General features: G+C 52.3%; 1 protein-coding gene across 1 annotated transcript; it reads right to left on the minus strand.

The window, feature by feature from the left end:
- Positions 1-514: 514 nt before the first annotated feature.
- Positions 515-12,194, minus strand: LOC105860130 (UPF0728 protein C10orf53). The gene is made up of 3 exons (XM_076010397.1): positions 11,924-12,194; positions 1,520-1,639; positions 515-876 (listed from the first exon to the last, which is right to left on the minus strand). Exons 1-3 carry the CDS (start codon positions 12,018-12,020, stop codon positions 812-814), a joined length of 282 nt encoding a protein of 93 aa, XP_075866512.1. The 5' UTR covers positions 12,021-12,194; the 3' UTR covers positions 515-811.
- Positions 12,195-12,986: the final 792 nt, after the last annotated feature.

Below are 12,986 nucleotides of genomic sequence, written 5' to 3' on the forward strand. Positions count from 1 at the left end.
CTCCTGCACTCTAAGTTGAGAACATGCCCTGCAGTCTGGTGCATAGGACCTGAGGTGTTGAAAACATTATTTTGACATGACTGATTTTTACACTGACTGTAGCTAAAGTCCTCTTTAATTCTACTGGACTCTGTTCTCCTCTAAAGGGCGGGGGAGCTGTTTCATGTGCTGCACGCCTTCGTGTCCTCCTTAGCACACCCCCTCAGACTGGCTAATGCAAAAGAAAGCAGGTCATTTTCTTGTTTTAAATGAGAATAACCAAAGATTTGATTTCAGCTGATATTATATTAGCAATTTTAAATGTATTCTATCAGGAGCCAGAAATAAATTTGTAGGAATAGCTAGGTTTCCAAATATTGACATTAACTTTCGGTTCAGACATTGAAAAGCCTCTAGTCCACACCCAACCCCCCTCCCAGCACCCTCTCTCTAATCTTACCTAGCTCTTCACTTACTGTCGAGTGGCTTCTCAAATGCTTCTGGCAACTCTGTGTTATTAGTTAAGGACGGCACCTTGTTATTAGATTGCATTTTATTATTTCCTTCAGCTCAGTGCGCACCTAATATTGGAGGGCTCTCCCTATGGGTCGAGATCAAGAGATGCTGCAAATGATGTGGTTTTATTATTTCTGGGCCCCTACGCAGCCAGGTGAGAAACTGGATGCTGTGTAAGCTGACGGACAGGCCGGCATCGTCCGGTTCTGACTGGTAGAGTCCGGTGTCCAAGCCCCAGCACGGCCACTCCTGTGTGCATCACAGAGTGGTTGGGGCAGCTGCGGCTCTGCCCGCTCGAGACGCCTGTTGCATGAGATCAGTAAGCATTCAGCACCGCTATCCTGGCCTTTTCACACAGTGGGTCTAATTTACCATCGCCTCCTAGGGAAATAGATACGTTGTCTTTGGGCCGGCTTTATATACAATGTAACGTCTTATTAGACATATACTCGGCTTCCACCCAGAGTGCATTTTCAAAGGCCACTGGCATGTAAAATGTTGACCAGCCTCTGATAAAAGAGTATTAGTGGCCTGCAAAAGCCCTTACGTCTGAGCACAGGGAGCATGCGCGGTGCCAGGCTGCCAGGCCAGAAGGTCTCCAGGGCAAAGAAGTCCTCTAGAACATGGCTGATAACGCCATGCCCTGCTAGCATATTGACTCTAATTGTCTTAGTAAGTCTAGATAGAATAAACGAATGGAACAAAAATAGCTTTGAAAGAAAATAATAAAGCACATCATTAAAGTTCAAAAACCCTATTATCTTTAAATTCCATCATATCACTGGAAGGGCTTAACTTCATTTTCTTTCCTCGTCTGTTGCCAGAGCCCCCAGAACCTCCCTTTGTGTGGTCCAGGGCGCTCTCTTGGCTGTGCCATAGGGCACAGGGCTTGCAGTATGAATGTAAAACTCAGAAAGAAGCCCAACTTGAACCCAGACACAACACGCTGACCATTCCAACTAGAAATTGAGGGACTCTTCAGAGGAGGAAGAATGCTGGGTGGACAGCTTGCACAAGGGCTTACCAAACTCCAAGTCCTTGATGTTGCAGTGGAAGACCACTTCTTCATTCACCATGAGTTCTACCACATTCCAGTCTTCTATCTTCTCCAGGATGACCTCGTGCCCTTCTCTGGCCAGCACAGCTGGAGAAGACAGAGAAGGAGGTGGGTGACGGGGTCAGGCTTCAGATGACAGGTAGCTGTCCTCATAGATGACAGTAGCACGTCTGCCCCCAGTTGCTCATGGGTATAACTAACTGCCTTGGCAGGCCTTAGCTGGTGCTGGCCCTGTGCCCTCCCCTTTGATGGGAACCACAGCCAGAGGCCTGGCGATTCAGCTTTCCATTGCTATTTCCCCAGACCCCCATGATCTGTTAAACAAGGAGCTTTTCTAGGAAACGGTGACTGGGCTTTCCAGAGGTTGTGTTGGAGGGGACTCAGGTGATTAGGCAACTTCTTACCCTGTTGATGGAAATGCAAATTGGTCACCTTTCCAGAGGGCAGTTTGACAGTACATACCATAAGCCTCAAAAAACCATTCTGATCTTTGGCCCAGGAAATTGCATTTAAAAGAAACTTTCCTAAGGAAAAAAATCAGAAATACAGGCAGTTTTTTGCAATAAGATGTCCTTTCTATATTATTATCATAGCAAAATACTGGGAACAACTTACATGTCCAATAATAAGAAAATGGTATGTCCATATAATGAGATTTTATTTGGACATTTAAAAAATGTTTAGGTTTTTCATAGTCCAAGTTTTTAATATTCAAGCAAAAATACTGATAAGCAAAAATGAAGATATGAATATGTATAACATATATTAAATATATATATTGAATATTAATTTATGTATGTAAGGAGGAAGAAAACATCACTTACCACAGTGATCATCTCTCTGTGGTAAGATTATATGAAACTTTCCCCTTTTTAATCTTTCAACATTTTCCAGATTGTTTATAATAATCAGAAAAAAGTTTTTTAAAAAAACTAATGAACTAAACTTTTATTCTCACCTTTGGAATACGCATTTTGTTATCACTTATATTCAGTGGCTCCTCCCCAGAGATCAGCCATGGAAAAACAATTAGGTTCAATCTCTGTTGTGGAAGTGCAAGGGTATACGAGTCAGAGGAAGTGGCGTGCATGGGACAGAGGAGAGCTCTCTTCTCTCCAACAAGCTTCTCCCAGTCGCCTTGGTGTGCTCGCCTCCTAACACTGACACTGCAGTGGGCGTGCCCTTCCTCCCCAGTTTCTGGTAGAGTCCTACTCACCCCATGATATAGGCACTAGAGTGGGTGGCTTCTAGCTGCCCTTGGCAGTCTTCATATGCTGGTGAGAATTTTGGTGAGGATGGAATGAGAAATCAGGTGGGTGGCATGTTTTTTAAAGTTTTAGCATTTCAATCAGTCTTACTAATTGGACTGGTGAAAAGCAGACAGTTATGTCAGTTAATTGCATTTAATGACAGAGACAATTGCTGTTTCAAAATGTTGGCGTGTCCACTTCATCTTTCAATCAGTTCAAGAACATCCAGCCCCAACTGTGAACATTTTAATTGCGTGATTTTAATTTCACTTCTGGAAAGGAACTTCAGAAAGAGACTCAGCGAGGATCTCCATTAACAAGATAATGCTGTTTGGGCACCTGGTGGTGGCCCTAATCGACCTGCATCGCCGCATGCCTCTCTAAAGGACGCCAGCATCTTTCCGCTGGCATATTTATGGCAGTGTACCCTGTTTACGTGTCTAGTGTTAAACATCTTTGACGAAGGCACACAGCTTGGGCTGTGACTTGCTTAAATGAAGCAGTCCCACTGGTGCGGAAGGCCGTTCATCTAGGGGGCATAAAGGCAGTCTGCAGGCAGATTCCTGGGCCCTAGCAGCGCCCTCGGGAGGGGGGCCGTGTCTGTCTGAAGACACCCCAGGGACGTGCTTCAGCCTGACAGGAAGGAGGCAGGATCAAAGCAGCTTCTCCATTCCCGCCTACACCCCTGCCTCTGGGGTGAGGTGCGGCACCTGTCAGCACCCCAGGCCAGCGCTGAGGCCTGCGGGCCGTGGGGAGAGGGGGCACGGGCGCTGTCCCCGGCAGGCAGGAGCAGCCCGGCAGGAGGAGACCCGAGGCCCACACCAGCACCGCCACGGCCCTGCCCGGGGTCCTCCTCACGGAGCCTCAGCCTCCATGAGGACAGTGTCACTCTTATGGCACTGTGTAGCTCAGACCAGGATTTGATCCACTGAATGGCCCACTCTGTGGAGTTGGGGGTGCCGAATAGTGAGGGTCCACCTCGTGTGTGAGCAGATGAAGGCAACAGGAAGAAATCCTCTCACGCTCTGCCTTCACAGGCTCTCGGCCCTAAGGGAGTGTGTCTCCCTGCAGCCCGGGTGCCTGCAGGTGCCAGACGGTCATGCAGGCCAGCTGAATTGACACGCTCAGAGTGGTGCTGGTACTGCCTGCAACCCCTGTGGCCTCCGAGTGACTGAGTCTGATTCTTATTAAAGCCATAGCTGCCTCAGAGCCCATGTCGTCCATCCAGCCTCAGGACGCCGGCTCCTTCTCATCCGTCTGGGACGGCTGAGCCCAGCCATGGGGTGGCCAGCGCAGGCTTAAGGGATCAAACACAGAGAAGCCCCAGAATTCCTGCAGCTCATCCAAATGCCACCTCTCTACATGGAGGACCCATTTGTTCCTATGAGCTGCTATGGGGTTGTCTATTCAAAGAAAGGTCAGATAAATATACTCCCTGAAACAAAGTCTCTGCAAAGGCAGTGGCTAAACTCCAGCATAAATCAACCAGAAGCTGTAAGGCCACCCGCAGAACACCCGCCTCTTTGAAGTGGCACCTCATCCTTCAAGGGGGATCTAGATGCACTGAAGGGACGCAGATAAGCCTCCCCTCTCAGCGCAGGCGGGTCGCGCCCCATCTGCGAGTGATTTAGACGCGCTGGTCAGGAAGTCACAGCACACAGACCTCTCTCCCTCCTCTACGCAGCACGGAAGCCGTGCCGACCACCGTTAATGACGCAGCTAATGCCTAGCTAGGGACAGGAAAATGGCACATGCGGGTGTCTCAGCTAAATAAGAGTGAAGTCCATTTTTAAGGGTCAGTTTCAATCCCTTCCAATTCCTTTGAGTGGGTCATTTGGCAGACTTAAGTGCAGCTGGCCAGGAGCAACCACGGCCAGAGAAATTACTTACAACTCTTTGTTAAGCTTTAGCTCAGCTTCATCAGTATTGAGACCAGAGTGGAGACATTTTTGCTGAGCTATTATAAATCATGGATAATAAAGAACAAACATTTTCAGTTTGCTCAAGTTCAGAAAAGATCAGGCATATTTCCAAAGCCAGCAGGGCTTCGGGAAATGATAAAGGGATATAATTTTTAAAGAATTACATAGAATTCAGTGGAGATTTTTGCAGGGGAGGGCCTGCAGTTGCACCCCTCTGCTCGCTGTGAGGTTAGTGCTGGGTCTGGAGTGTGTGTGGGGTGACGGACAGATGCTCCCTGCCTTGCTGCTGGCACCCCGGCCTTGGCAAATGTTATGCCAGGATCATACGCGTTATCGTTCCTGGACACACGGAGCTTACTTTACAAATCAACCACCTGCTGACACCTTGCAATTCTCAAGTCTCCTTCAACCATAAAAATGCTCCTCTTGGTCTTCTCAGATACTCCTTCCCTCCCCTGCCGTGGGAAGAGCCTGTGCGGCTGCCTTTGCTCTTCGCTGCTTGGTGTCCCCCCACCCCTCGCCTGGGGGAGCCTGCAGCCGGCCCTGCAGCCGGCCCTGCAGACGGCCCTGCAGAGGTCAGGAAGAACCACACAGTCGATGCAGCCCCCAGACACCCCCTCGCCCATCTCCTGTCTTGCTTCTTTAACATACTTTTGCTGGTGAGAAATATGGATACATGTTAAACTCTAACATCTTATCAGATTGTTATATAGACTCACGACTTTTTAAAATCTTCAAAAATTATAGAAAAGGGCACTATCTAAATCTTCCCCTCTCTTTCCGTCGCGTCCATCGCAGAGCTGTGCGCGGAGCCTCACGAGCAGCGTGAGCTGCGATTCAGTTAGCCCTTCCTTTTTCCGGTTGTTTCCAATTTTTCACTATCACCAAAATGTTGCAACATACCTCCTTGTGCCTGTGTGAGGTGTTTTTTTTCTTTCATGAGGAAAATACTAAGGAACAGCAAGCTGGATTCTACCGTCTGTGGTTACTTTTTTTTTTTTTTTTTTTGAGACAGAGTCTCACTCTGTTGCCCAGGCTAGAGTGAGTGCCGTGGCGTCAGCCTGGCTCACAGCAACCTCAAACTCCTGGGCTCAAGCGATCCTCCTGCCTCAGCCTCCCAAGTAGCTGGGACTACAGGCATGTGCCACCATGCCTTGCTAATTTTTTTTTCTATTTTTAGTTGTTTGGCTAATTTCTTTCTATTTTTAGTAGAGAAAGGGTCTCACTCTTGCACAGGCTGGTCTTGAACTTGTGATCTCAAGCAATCCACCCGCCTTGGCCTCCCAGAGTGCAAGAGCCACCGCGTCCGGCCTGTGGTTACATTTTAACAGACACTGCTGCCGTGTTGCCCTCCAAGGTAACTGCCCAATTTATCCTCCCGTCGAGAGGGCGCGAGAATACTCTTCTCTAAGCCCTTTGCCAGCACGAATTCATTCCTCTCTGGAGATAAAGCCTACTCAGCTGTGTGGGCCCACGGGCCCTTTCCTCTGGAAATCCCACCACACCTGCCTCCTGTGCCTCCGGGTTCTCTCCTGCTTCCGCATCTCTCCCCCCAGCCACTCCTCTCTCTGAACACCCTCAGCCCCTCGGAGGGGCCACCGCCAGCGTCCTGCCTGCCCTGGCTTCCTCCGCAGTCCCACCTCCTGTGGCTCCAACCTTGGGCTTTACGCAGGTTTATGTCCTTAACTAATATTTATTGGTGTTCACAACAAGCCAGGCACAGTTCTAGGCACTGGGACCTAGCAGAAAATAGAACAGACGAGAACCCTTGCCCCATCGGGGAGAAGGGTAACCAGCAAGAGGTGAAATGCATGTTCTGTTAGCTGCTCAGGAGCACTAAGAAGACATGAGGAGGAGGGTCGGGAGCTCAGGCCGAGGGAGGCAGGGGGAAGCACTGATTTGAGGTGGACACTCGAGCACAGCCTGCTGCAGGTGACTTGTGAGGAATATCCCAAGGCCCAGAGAGTGAAGAGTGAAGACCTGTGGGAACAGTGTTCCAGGAGAGCAACTGCCAAGACTAGTGGGAGCTGCTGAGTGCTGAGGGCCGGCAGCAGGGGGGGGGGGGCGCGGGGTGAGCAGCTGCGGGAGGGAAGGGGCAAGGGGCCACGGGGAGCCTGGGAGGCCATGGCTTCCCCCCCAAGTGGGCTGGGAGCCAGCAGGATGTTCTCGGAGGCAAAGGCCACGCCATGACTCAGGCTCACCAAGTCACCTGGCTTTGGCGCTGAGAAAGACCACAGGGGTGGTCTCTGGAGCAACTGGGCAGGAGATGATGGCAGCTAGACAAAAAGATGGGAGGTGGTCAGGAGAGTAAGAAGGGTTGAAATCTAGACTTGCCGTGAACACAGAGCTGACAGGATGTGTTGACAGACTAAATGGGGAGTGTAAGGGAAAGGGAAGAGCGAGCTGATGGTGAGGCTTCCTGCCTCAGCACCTGAAAGCACAGAGCAGAGAGGGGAAGCGAGCAGAGCTGCTGGTGGCATGCGTGTTAGGAGTCCCGCCGGGAAATTCTGGCACACTAAGTCTGAGCTGCTACTCAACAAAGCAGTGGCAATGAGAGGTCCCAATTAAAGATATAAATTTGGAAGTCATCAGCATATAGATGTCATTTAAAGTCATAACTACTCCTGACTCAAATCCTGCCTTCATCTTTCTCCTGAACTCCAGAACATAATTTCTAACCACTGGCTAGCTTTTTCTTCCTTCCCTTCCCTTCCCTGCCCTCCCCTCCCCTTTTCTTTTCCCTCTCTCCCTCCCTCTCCCTCTCCCTCCTCCTCCCTTCTTTCCTTCCTTACTTCCTTTTTTCTATCTCTCTCTCTTTCTTTCCTTCCTTTTCTTTTTGAGATAGGATCCCACTCTGTTGCCCAGGCTAGAGTGCAGTGGCATCATCATAGCTCACTACAACCTCAAACTCCTGGGCTCAAGGGATCATCTTGCCTCAGCCTACCAACTACCTGGGACTATAGGCATGCACCACCATGCCCAGCTAATTTTCTATTTTTTGTAGAGACAGTGTCTATCTCTTGCTCACGATAGTCTCTTAACTCCTGGGCTCAAGGGATTCTCCTGCCTCAGCCTCCCAAAGTGCTAGGATTACAGGTGTGAGTCAACACACCTGGTTATTAATATTTCTTAATAGTTCATTTCTTCCCCACTTCTCCTCCCTAAATCTCTTCCTTCGGAATTGGACTCTGAAAGTACATCTGTGGTCTCATCCTTCCTTAGCTCAAGAACCTTTGCTGGCTCCTTGTTGCCAAGGGTGGAACAGGCCAGACTCCCTTGTTGCCCATCATCCTCTAACCAGACTCAACTGCTTGCTGCTCCCTGAAGTGCCCCAAGCTGCCCCCTTCTCCCCTTCCCAGTGGCCCTTCCTCAGGAATAGTAAGAACTAACGCTATGGAGCCCTTGCGACGTGCAGGCATGGTGTTCATCACGCGCATTTCCTCATCACAGTCTCGTATCGGCGAGGTAGGAGTTCACATTCCCCCCTAACCAACAAGTAAACTGAGGCTCATAAGAGGTAAAATTACTTGATTTTGACTTTGGCCACAATGCTACCAAATGGTAGGGTCCAATTCAAACAAGGGTGGCTGGACATCAGAGCCCCTGAGCGTAACCCGTGCTCATGTGCTCTCCCTGCCAACGGTGCCAAGAGTGTAGGCAGGAGACAAGCGGCCAGGGAGAGGTGACAGGTAAAGCTGACAGAACCTAGGGCAAACTGGGGGGTCCCCCAATACTAGTAAGATGTGTTATCAGAGCAAAATGTACCTTTATGCATTCTGTTTAATATAATTTTGAGTATGTAAATGAGCTAATGGAACTCCCACAGTCACGCTGATTGTGGCAGCAGGAAGGCAGCAGAAAGGAACATAATTACAAGTGTCTGCAGACATCAGCAAAATGGCAGGGTAGACAGCCCCAAACTCCCATCCCTCCAGAGAAGCATTGATAAAACAACCAGAACTGTCAGAACCAACTTTGTCAAAACTCTAGAAAACAATCAAGGGTCTGCAGCAACCAAGGGAACGCTGAATTAAGGAAAATGCAGCTTTAAAATGGCAGAAGAGCTCTGTGGAATTTTCCTTTGCCCTCACCCCGCCTTCTCCCTGACCTGGTGGCAGTCTTGGTGACAGCAGCCCATGCTCCCAGTATGGGACCTGGTTCTTGATTCCAGAGGAAGCAGAGCAGACGTTATTCGTAGATTCTTGTGTTTTTGTGTTCTAACCCCTCTGGGGCTTCCGGAAGGGCCGAAGCAAGACACTTGTCTTTGCCTGACTTGGAATCCACACACGGTGGAAAACCTGTGGGCGGTGCTCAAAAACATTCTAAGGCAAATGAAAAACTCACAGCTGCCTGGCAAAAAATCACAGCTGAGACTCACAATAGATTTCATAAAGCCTAAGAGAAAAACCTGGAGAGAGAGTTTCTTTGGAAAATTAGGACATTCAAAAGTACTCATGTATACTGGGGGATTTAGAAGGCCAACAGCAAGCTTAGAACAGGATGTGTGCTCTGAAAAGACAGTGAGGATCCAAAGCTCTCAGCACTGGCCGATCTACAGGCTCAGTGACAGGAGGAAGCAGAGGCCAAGGCAGAACTGTAACCAGCCTGGCCAAGTGTTACAGTAGCGCCTCAACGCAGAGCAAATGCACAATGACTGGGAGAAATCTTTTTGTTTGGTTTGGTTTTAAAGTTCTTGGCATTCAAGGAAATTTTAGTCAAAACACTGGCTGAGCACAAGCTAAGCCTTCAACAATTAGGAATAACAAACTCTGGGGAAGGAGGAAAATCTGTTTCCAGGGATAAGACCCTATAATATCTGAATGTCCAGTTTTCAGCCAGAACAATCACAAAGCATATAAAGAAACAAGAAAGTATGGCCCAGTCTAAAGGGAACATATTAATTGACAGAAACTCTCTGAGGAAGCTCAGATCTTGGGCTATGTTAAGTCAACTATCTTAACTATGTTCTAAGAGCCAAAGGAAACTACAGATAAATGACTAAAAGAAACTAAAAAATGATGTATGTACAAAATGAGAATATCAATAAAGAGATAGGAATGGTGAATTATGAGGTGACGGTGGGTGGGGCTCATTGGAGTGGGAGGGAGAGAAAAATCATTTATTTGGGCTGTATCCTTAGCCAAAACTGCAAAACATCTTAAGCATCACCATATGGCACTGCTAATAACTGCACTGTGCACTCCCTGTCACATGTTGAACCCTAGCCCCCAATGTGATTATATTAATATCTGGAGATAGGTCCTTTAGGAGGTAATTAAGGTTAAATGAGGTCATAGGGTGGGGCCCTAATCTGGTAGGATTAGTGCCCTTATAGGAAGAGACACCAGAGATCGTGCCCACTCCCCCATGTGCCCCACCATGTGTGGACGGGAGAGAAGGTGGCTGGCAGCAAGCCAGGAAGAGAGCCCTCACCAGAAACCGCCCCTGTTGGACCTTGATCAGGGAATTCCAGGCTTCAGAGTGTGGAAAAGATAGATCTCTATTGTGTAGGAGCCCCACCTTATGGCATTTTGTTAAGGCAGCCCTAGCGAACCAATACAAACACTGAGGTATTTACGACAGAAGCTCTGTCAGCTGTTCTCTCAGAGAAAGCAACATTCTCTGCCGAGGAAAACCCCACCCATCCTTCACACTCGAGCTCAGTGTCATCTCCTCCAGGGGACCTTCCCTGATTGCTGAGTCAAAACTGATGTTTACATACCCTGGCCTCCCACAGCATTTTGCATGGAAGATTCTGAGTCTGAGTCATATAATGGAGTTCATCCATGCTCAGTCCCGAGCCCTCTTCTCATTCTGTATGTTCTCTCCAAGTCAATGGCTCGTGTATCTCTAGCTCCACCTCCAGACCTTTCCTCTCCACTCCAGGATGGCAAAGCTGAGCAGCACCTCCACCTAGGTAGCTGACAGCACCCGAAAAGCTTAATACAGATGCTCCTGGACTTGGCGACGGCCTACATCCCAATAAACACACTGAGTCGAAAATGTTTAGTGCCCTGGTAGACCTACATAAAGTAGAAAAATCATAAGCGGAACCGCTGTAAGTCCAGATGCACCTCCATTTATGATGGAGTTGCCTCCAGATAAATGCATCGTAAGGTTGAAAAATCGCATTTGGGGACTGTGTGTATATCCAAAATGGAACATATTCCTCCAAGTTACAGTCCATCTTCGGCGTTTTCCATTTTAGTGGAGAACACCTCCATCCATCAGCGCTGTCTCAAGCCAGAAGCCGACTTGTGCATGACATCCTCTTCACCCTCCCTCCCACACCCGTACTCAGGGAGCAGCTGCTTTTACTTTGCTCCATTGTCCCCTTTACGGCTGTGCTGGTCCGAGCTCCTCTCATCCCTGGACCAGGCCAACATCAGCCTCTGACTTGTCTTCCCTGCTCCGCCCGGCCCCTCGGATTTGTGACCCTCAGCGCAGCCAGGCTCTCATCATGCCTGCTCACAGCTGCTCTGTGGCCCTGCGGGCGGGCCTGTCTGCCTTCCACCCTTTCTCCCCAGCAGGGCTGCAGACCTCCTACCCACACCTCCACCTTGGCAGGCATAGGCCCTCCTGGGGGGCTCTTTCCTTTCTTTACCTGGTTAGTTTTCACTCATTTCTTTAAAGCTCAACTCAAGTGTAATTTTCTCAGATGAGCTTTTCCAGACCTCTCGCTCCTGTGCAATTCGGGCTGGACGCACGTGGTGACATTCCCGAGGCACTCTTAGCCTGAGCTTTGGCCCAGGCTTCACTTAGCGGTCACAACGGGGAGATCACTTGGAGGACACACGTCCTTGTCCGACGGCGCGTCCAGTGCCCGCAAGGGTGTCGGACACACACTAGGTCCTCAAGTCAGGTTTGCTGCATGAATGAATAACTAAGAGGGAGAATTCCGCACTGCTACTTTCCAGCCATCTGACTTGTGAAAGTTACTTAATGTTCCTGATTCTCGGTTTTCCAACTCATAAGCAGGGTTATAGAGTCTTTTCTACCGAGGAAATCTGTGTACACTGCCCCGCACTCAGGGGACCCACGGCTAGTTTGTCCCCACTCTTACAGGCGAGCTGTGGAGGCCGGAGGACGCTAAGTCATGCGGGGGAGCGGGCCTCTGGGAAGACTTCCCGGAGGAGGCGGCACTTGGCCGGGCACTGAGGAAGGGGCGGGCACAACCCGCACGGACGCGAGAGGCCCACCTTGCAGGCCCTCCAGGCGGAAGGTGCGGTGCTCCACCGACAGGCCCACCGCGCTGTACGGCCCGTAGCGCAGGACGACGACCGCGTTCCCCGGCATGGCCGGCGCCCGCCGAGCAGCCCCGCCGCAGGCAACGGCCCCGGCGCCCGCCGAGCAGCGCCCGCCAAGCAGCGCCCACCGCAGGCAACGATCCTGGCGCCCACCGAGCAGCGCCCGCCAAGCAGCGCCCACCGCAGGCAACGATCCTGGCGCCCGCCGAGCAGCCCCGCGGCCCTGGGACCCTCGCGGCCGGCGGCGCGGGGCCGGGCTGGTCGGGGCGGTGGTGGCGCGGGGCCGGGCTGGTCGTGGGACGGCGGCGGCGCGGGGTCGGGCTGGTCGGGGCGGCGCGGGGCCGGGCTGGTCGTGGGACGGTGGCGCGGGGTCGGGCCGGTCGGGGCGGTGGCGGCGCGGGGCCGGGCTGGTCGTGGGACGGTGGCGCGGGGTCGGGCTGGTCGTGGGACGGTGGCGCGGGGTCGGGCTGGTCGGGACGGTGGCGGCGCGGGGCCGGGCTGGTCGTGGGACGGCGGCGGCGCGGGGCCGGGCTGGTCGGGGCGGCTGCGGCGCGGGGCCGGGCTGGTCGGGGCGGTGGTGGCGCGGGGCCGGGCTGGTCGTGGGACGGTGGCGCGGGGTCGGGCCGGTCGGGGCGGCGCGGGGCCGGGCTGGTCGTGGGAGGGTGGCGCGGGGTCGGGCTGGTCGGGGCGGCGCGGGGCCGGGCTGGTCGTGGGACGGTGGCGCGGGGTCGGGCCGGTCGGGGCGGTGGCGGCGCGGGGCCGGGCTGGTCGTGGGACGGTGGCGCGGGGTCGGGCTGGTCGGGACGGTGGCGGCGCGGGGCCGGGCTGGTCGTGGGACGGCGGCGGCGCGGGGCCGGGCTGGTCGGGGCGGCTGCGGCGCGGGGCCGGGCTGGTCGGGGCGGTGGTGGCGCGGGGCCGGGCTGGTCGTGGGACGGTGGCGCGGGGTCGGGCCGGTCGGGGCGGCGCGGGGCCGGGCTGGTCGTGGGAGGGTGGCGCGGGGCCGGGCTGGTCGGGG

Source organism: Microcebus murinus, chromosome 14 (assembly GCF_040939455.1).
Source record: "Microcebus murinus isolate Inina chromosome 14, M.murinus_Inina_mat1.0, whole genome shotgun sequence".
NCBI classification, from domain to species: Eukaryota; Metazoa; Chordata; class Mammalia; order Primates; family Cheirogaleidae; genus Microcebus; species Microcebus murinus.

Coding starts and splice junctions, on each gene's coding strand:
- LOC105860130 (XM_076010397.1), bottom strand. CDS start 12,020: ATGCCGGGGAACGCGGTCGTCGTCCTGCGCTACGGGCCGTACAGCGCG. Junction 1,640..11,923: donor CCGCCTGGAGGGCCTGCAAG/GTGGGCCTCTCG, acceptor TGTCTTCTCCAG/CTGTGCTGGCCAGAGAAGGG. Junction 877..1,519: donor CATCAAGGACTTGGAGTTTG/GTAAGCCCTTGT, acceptor CTATTTCCCTAG/GAGGCGATGGTAAATTAGAC.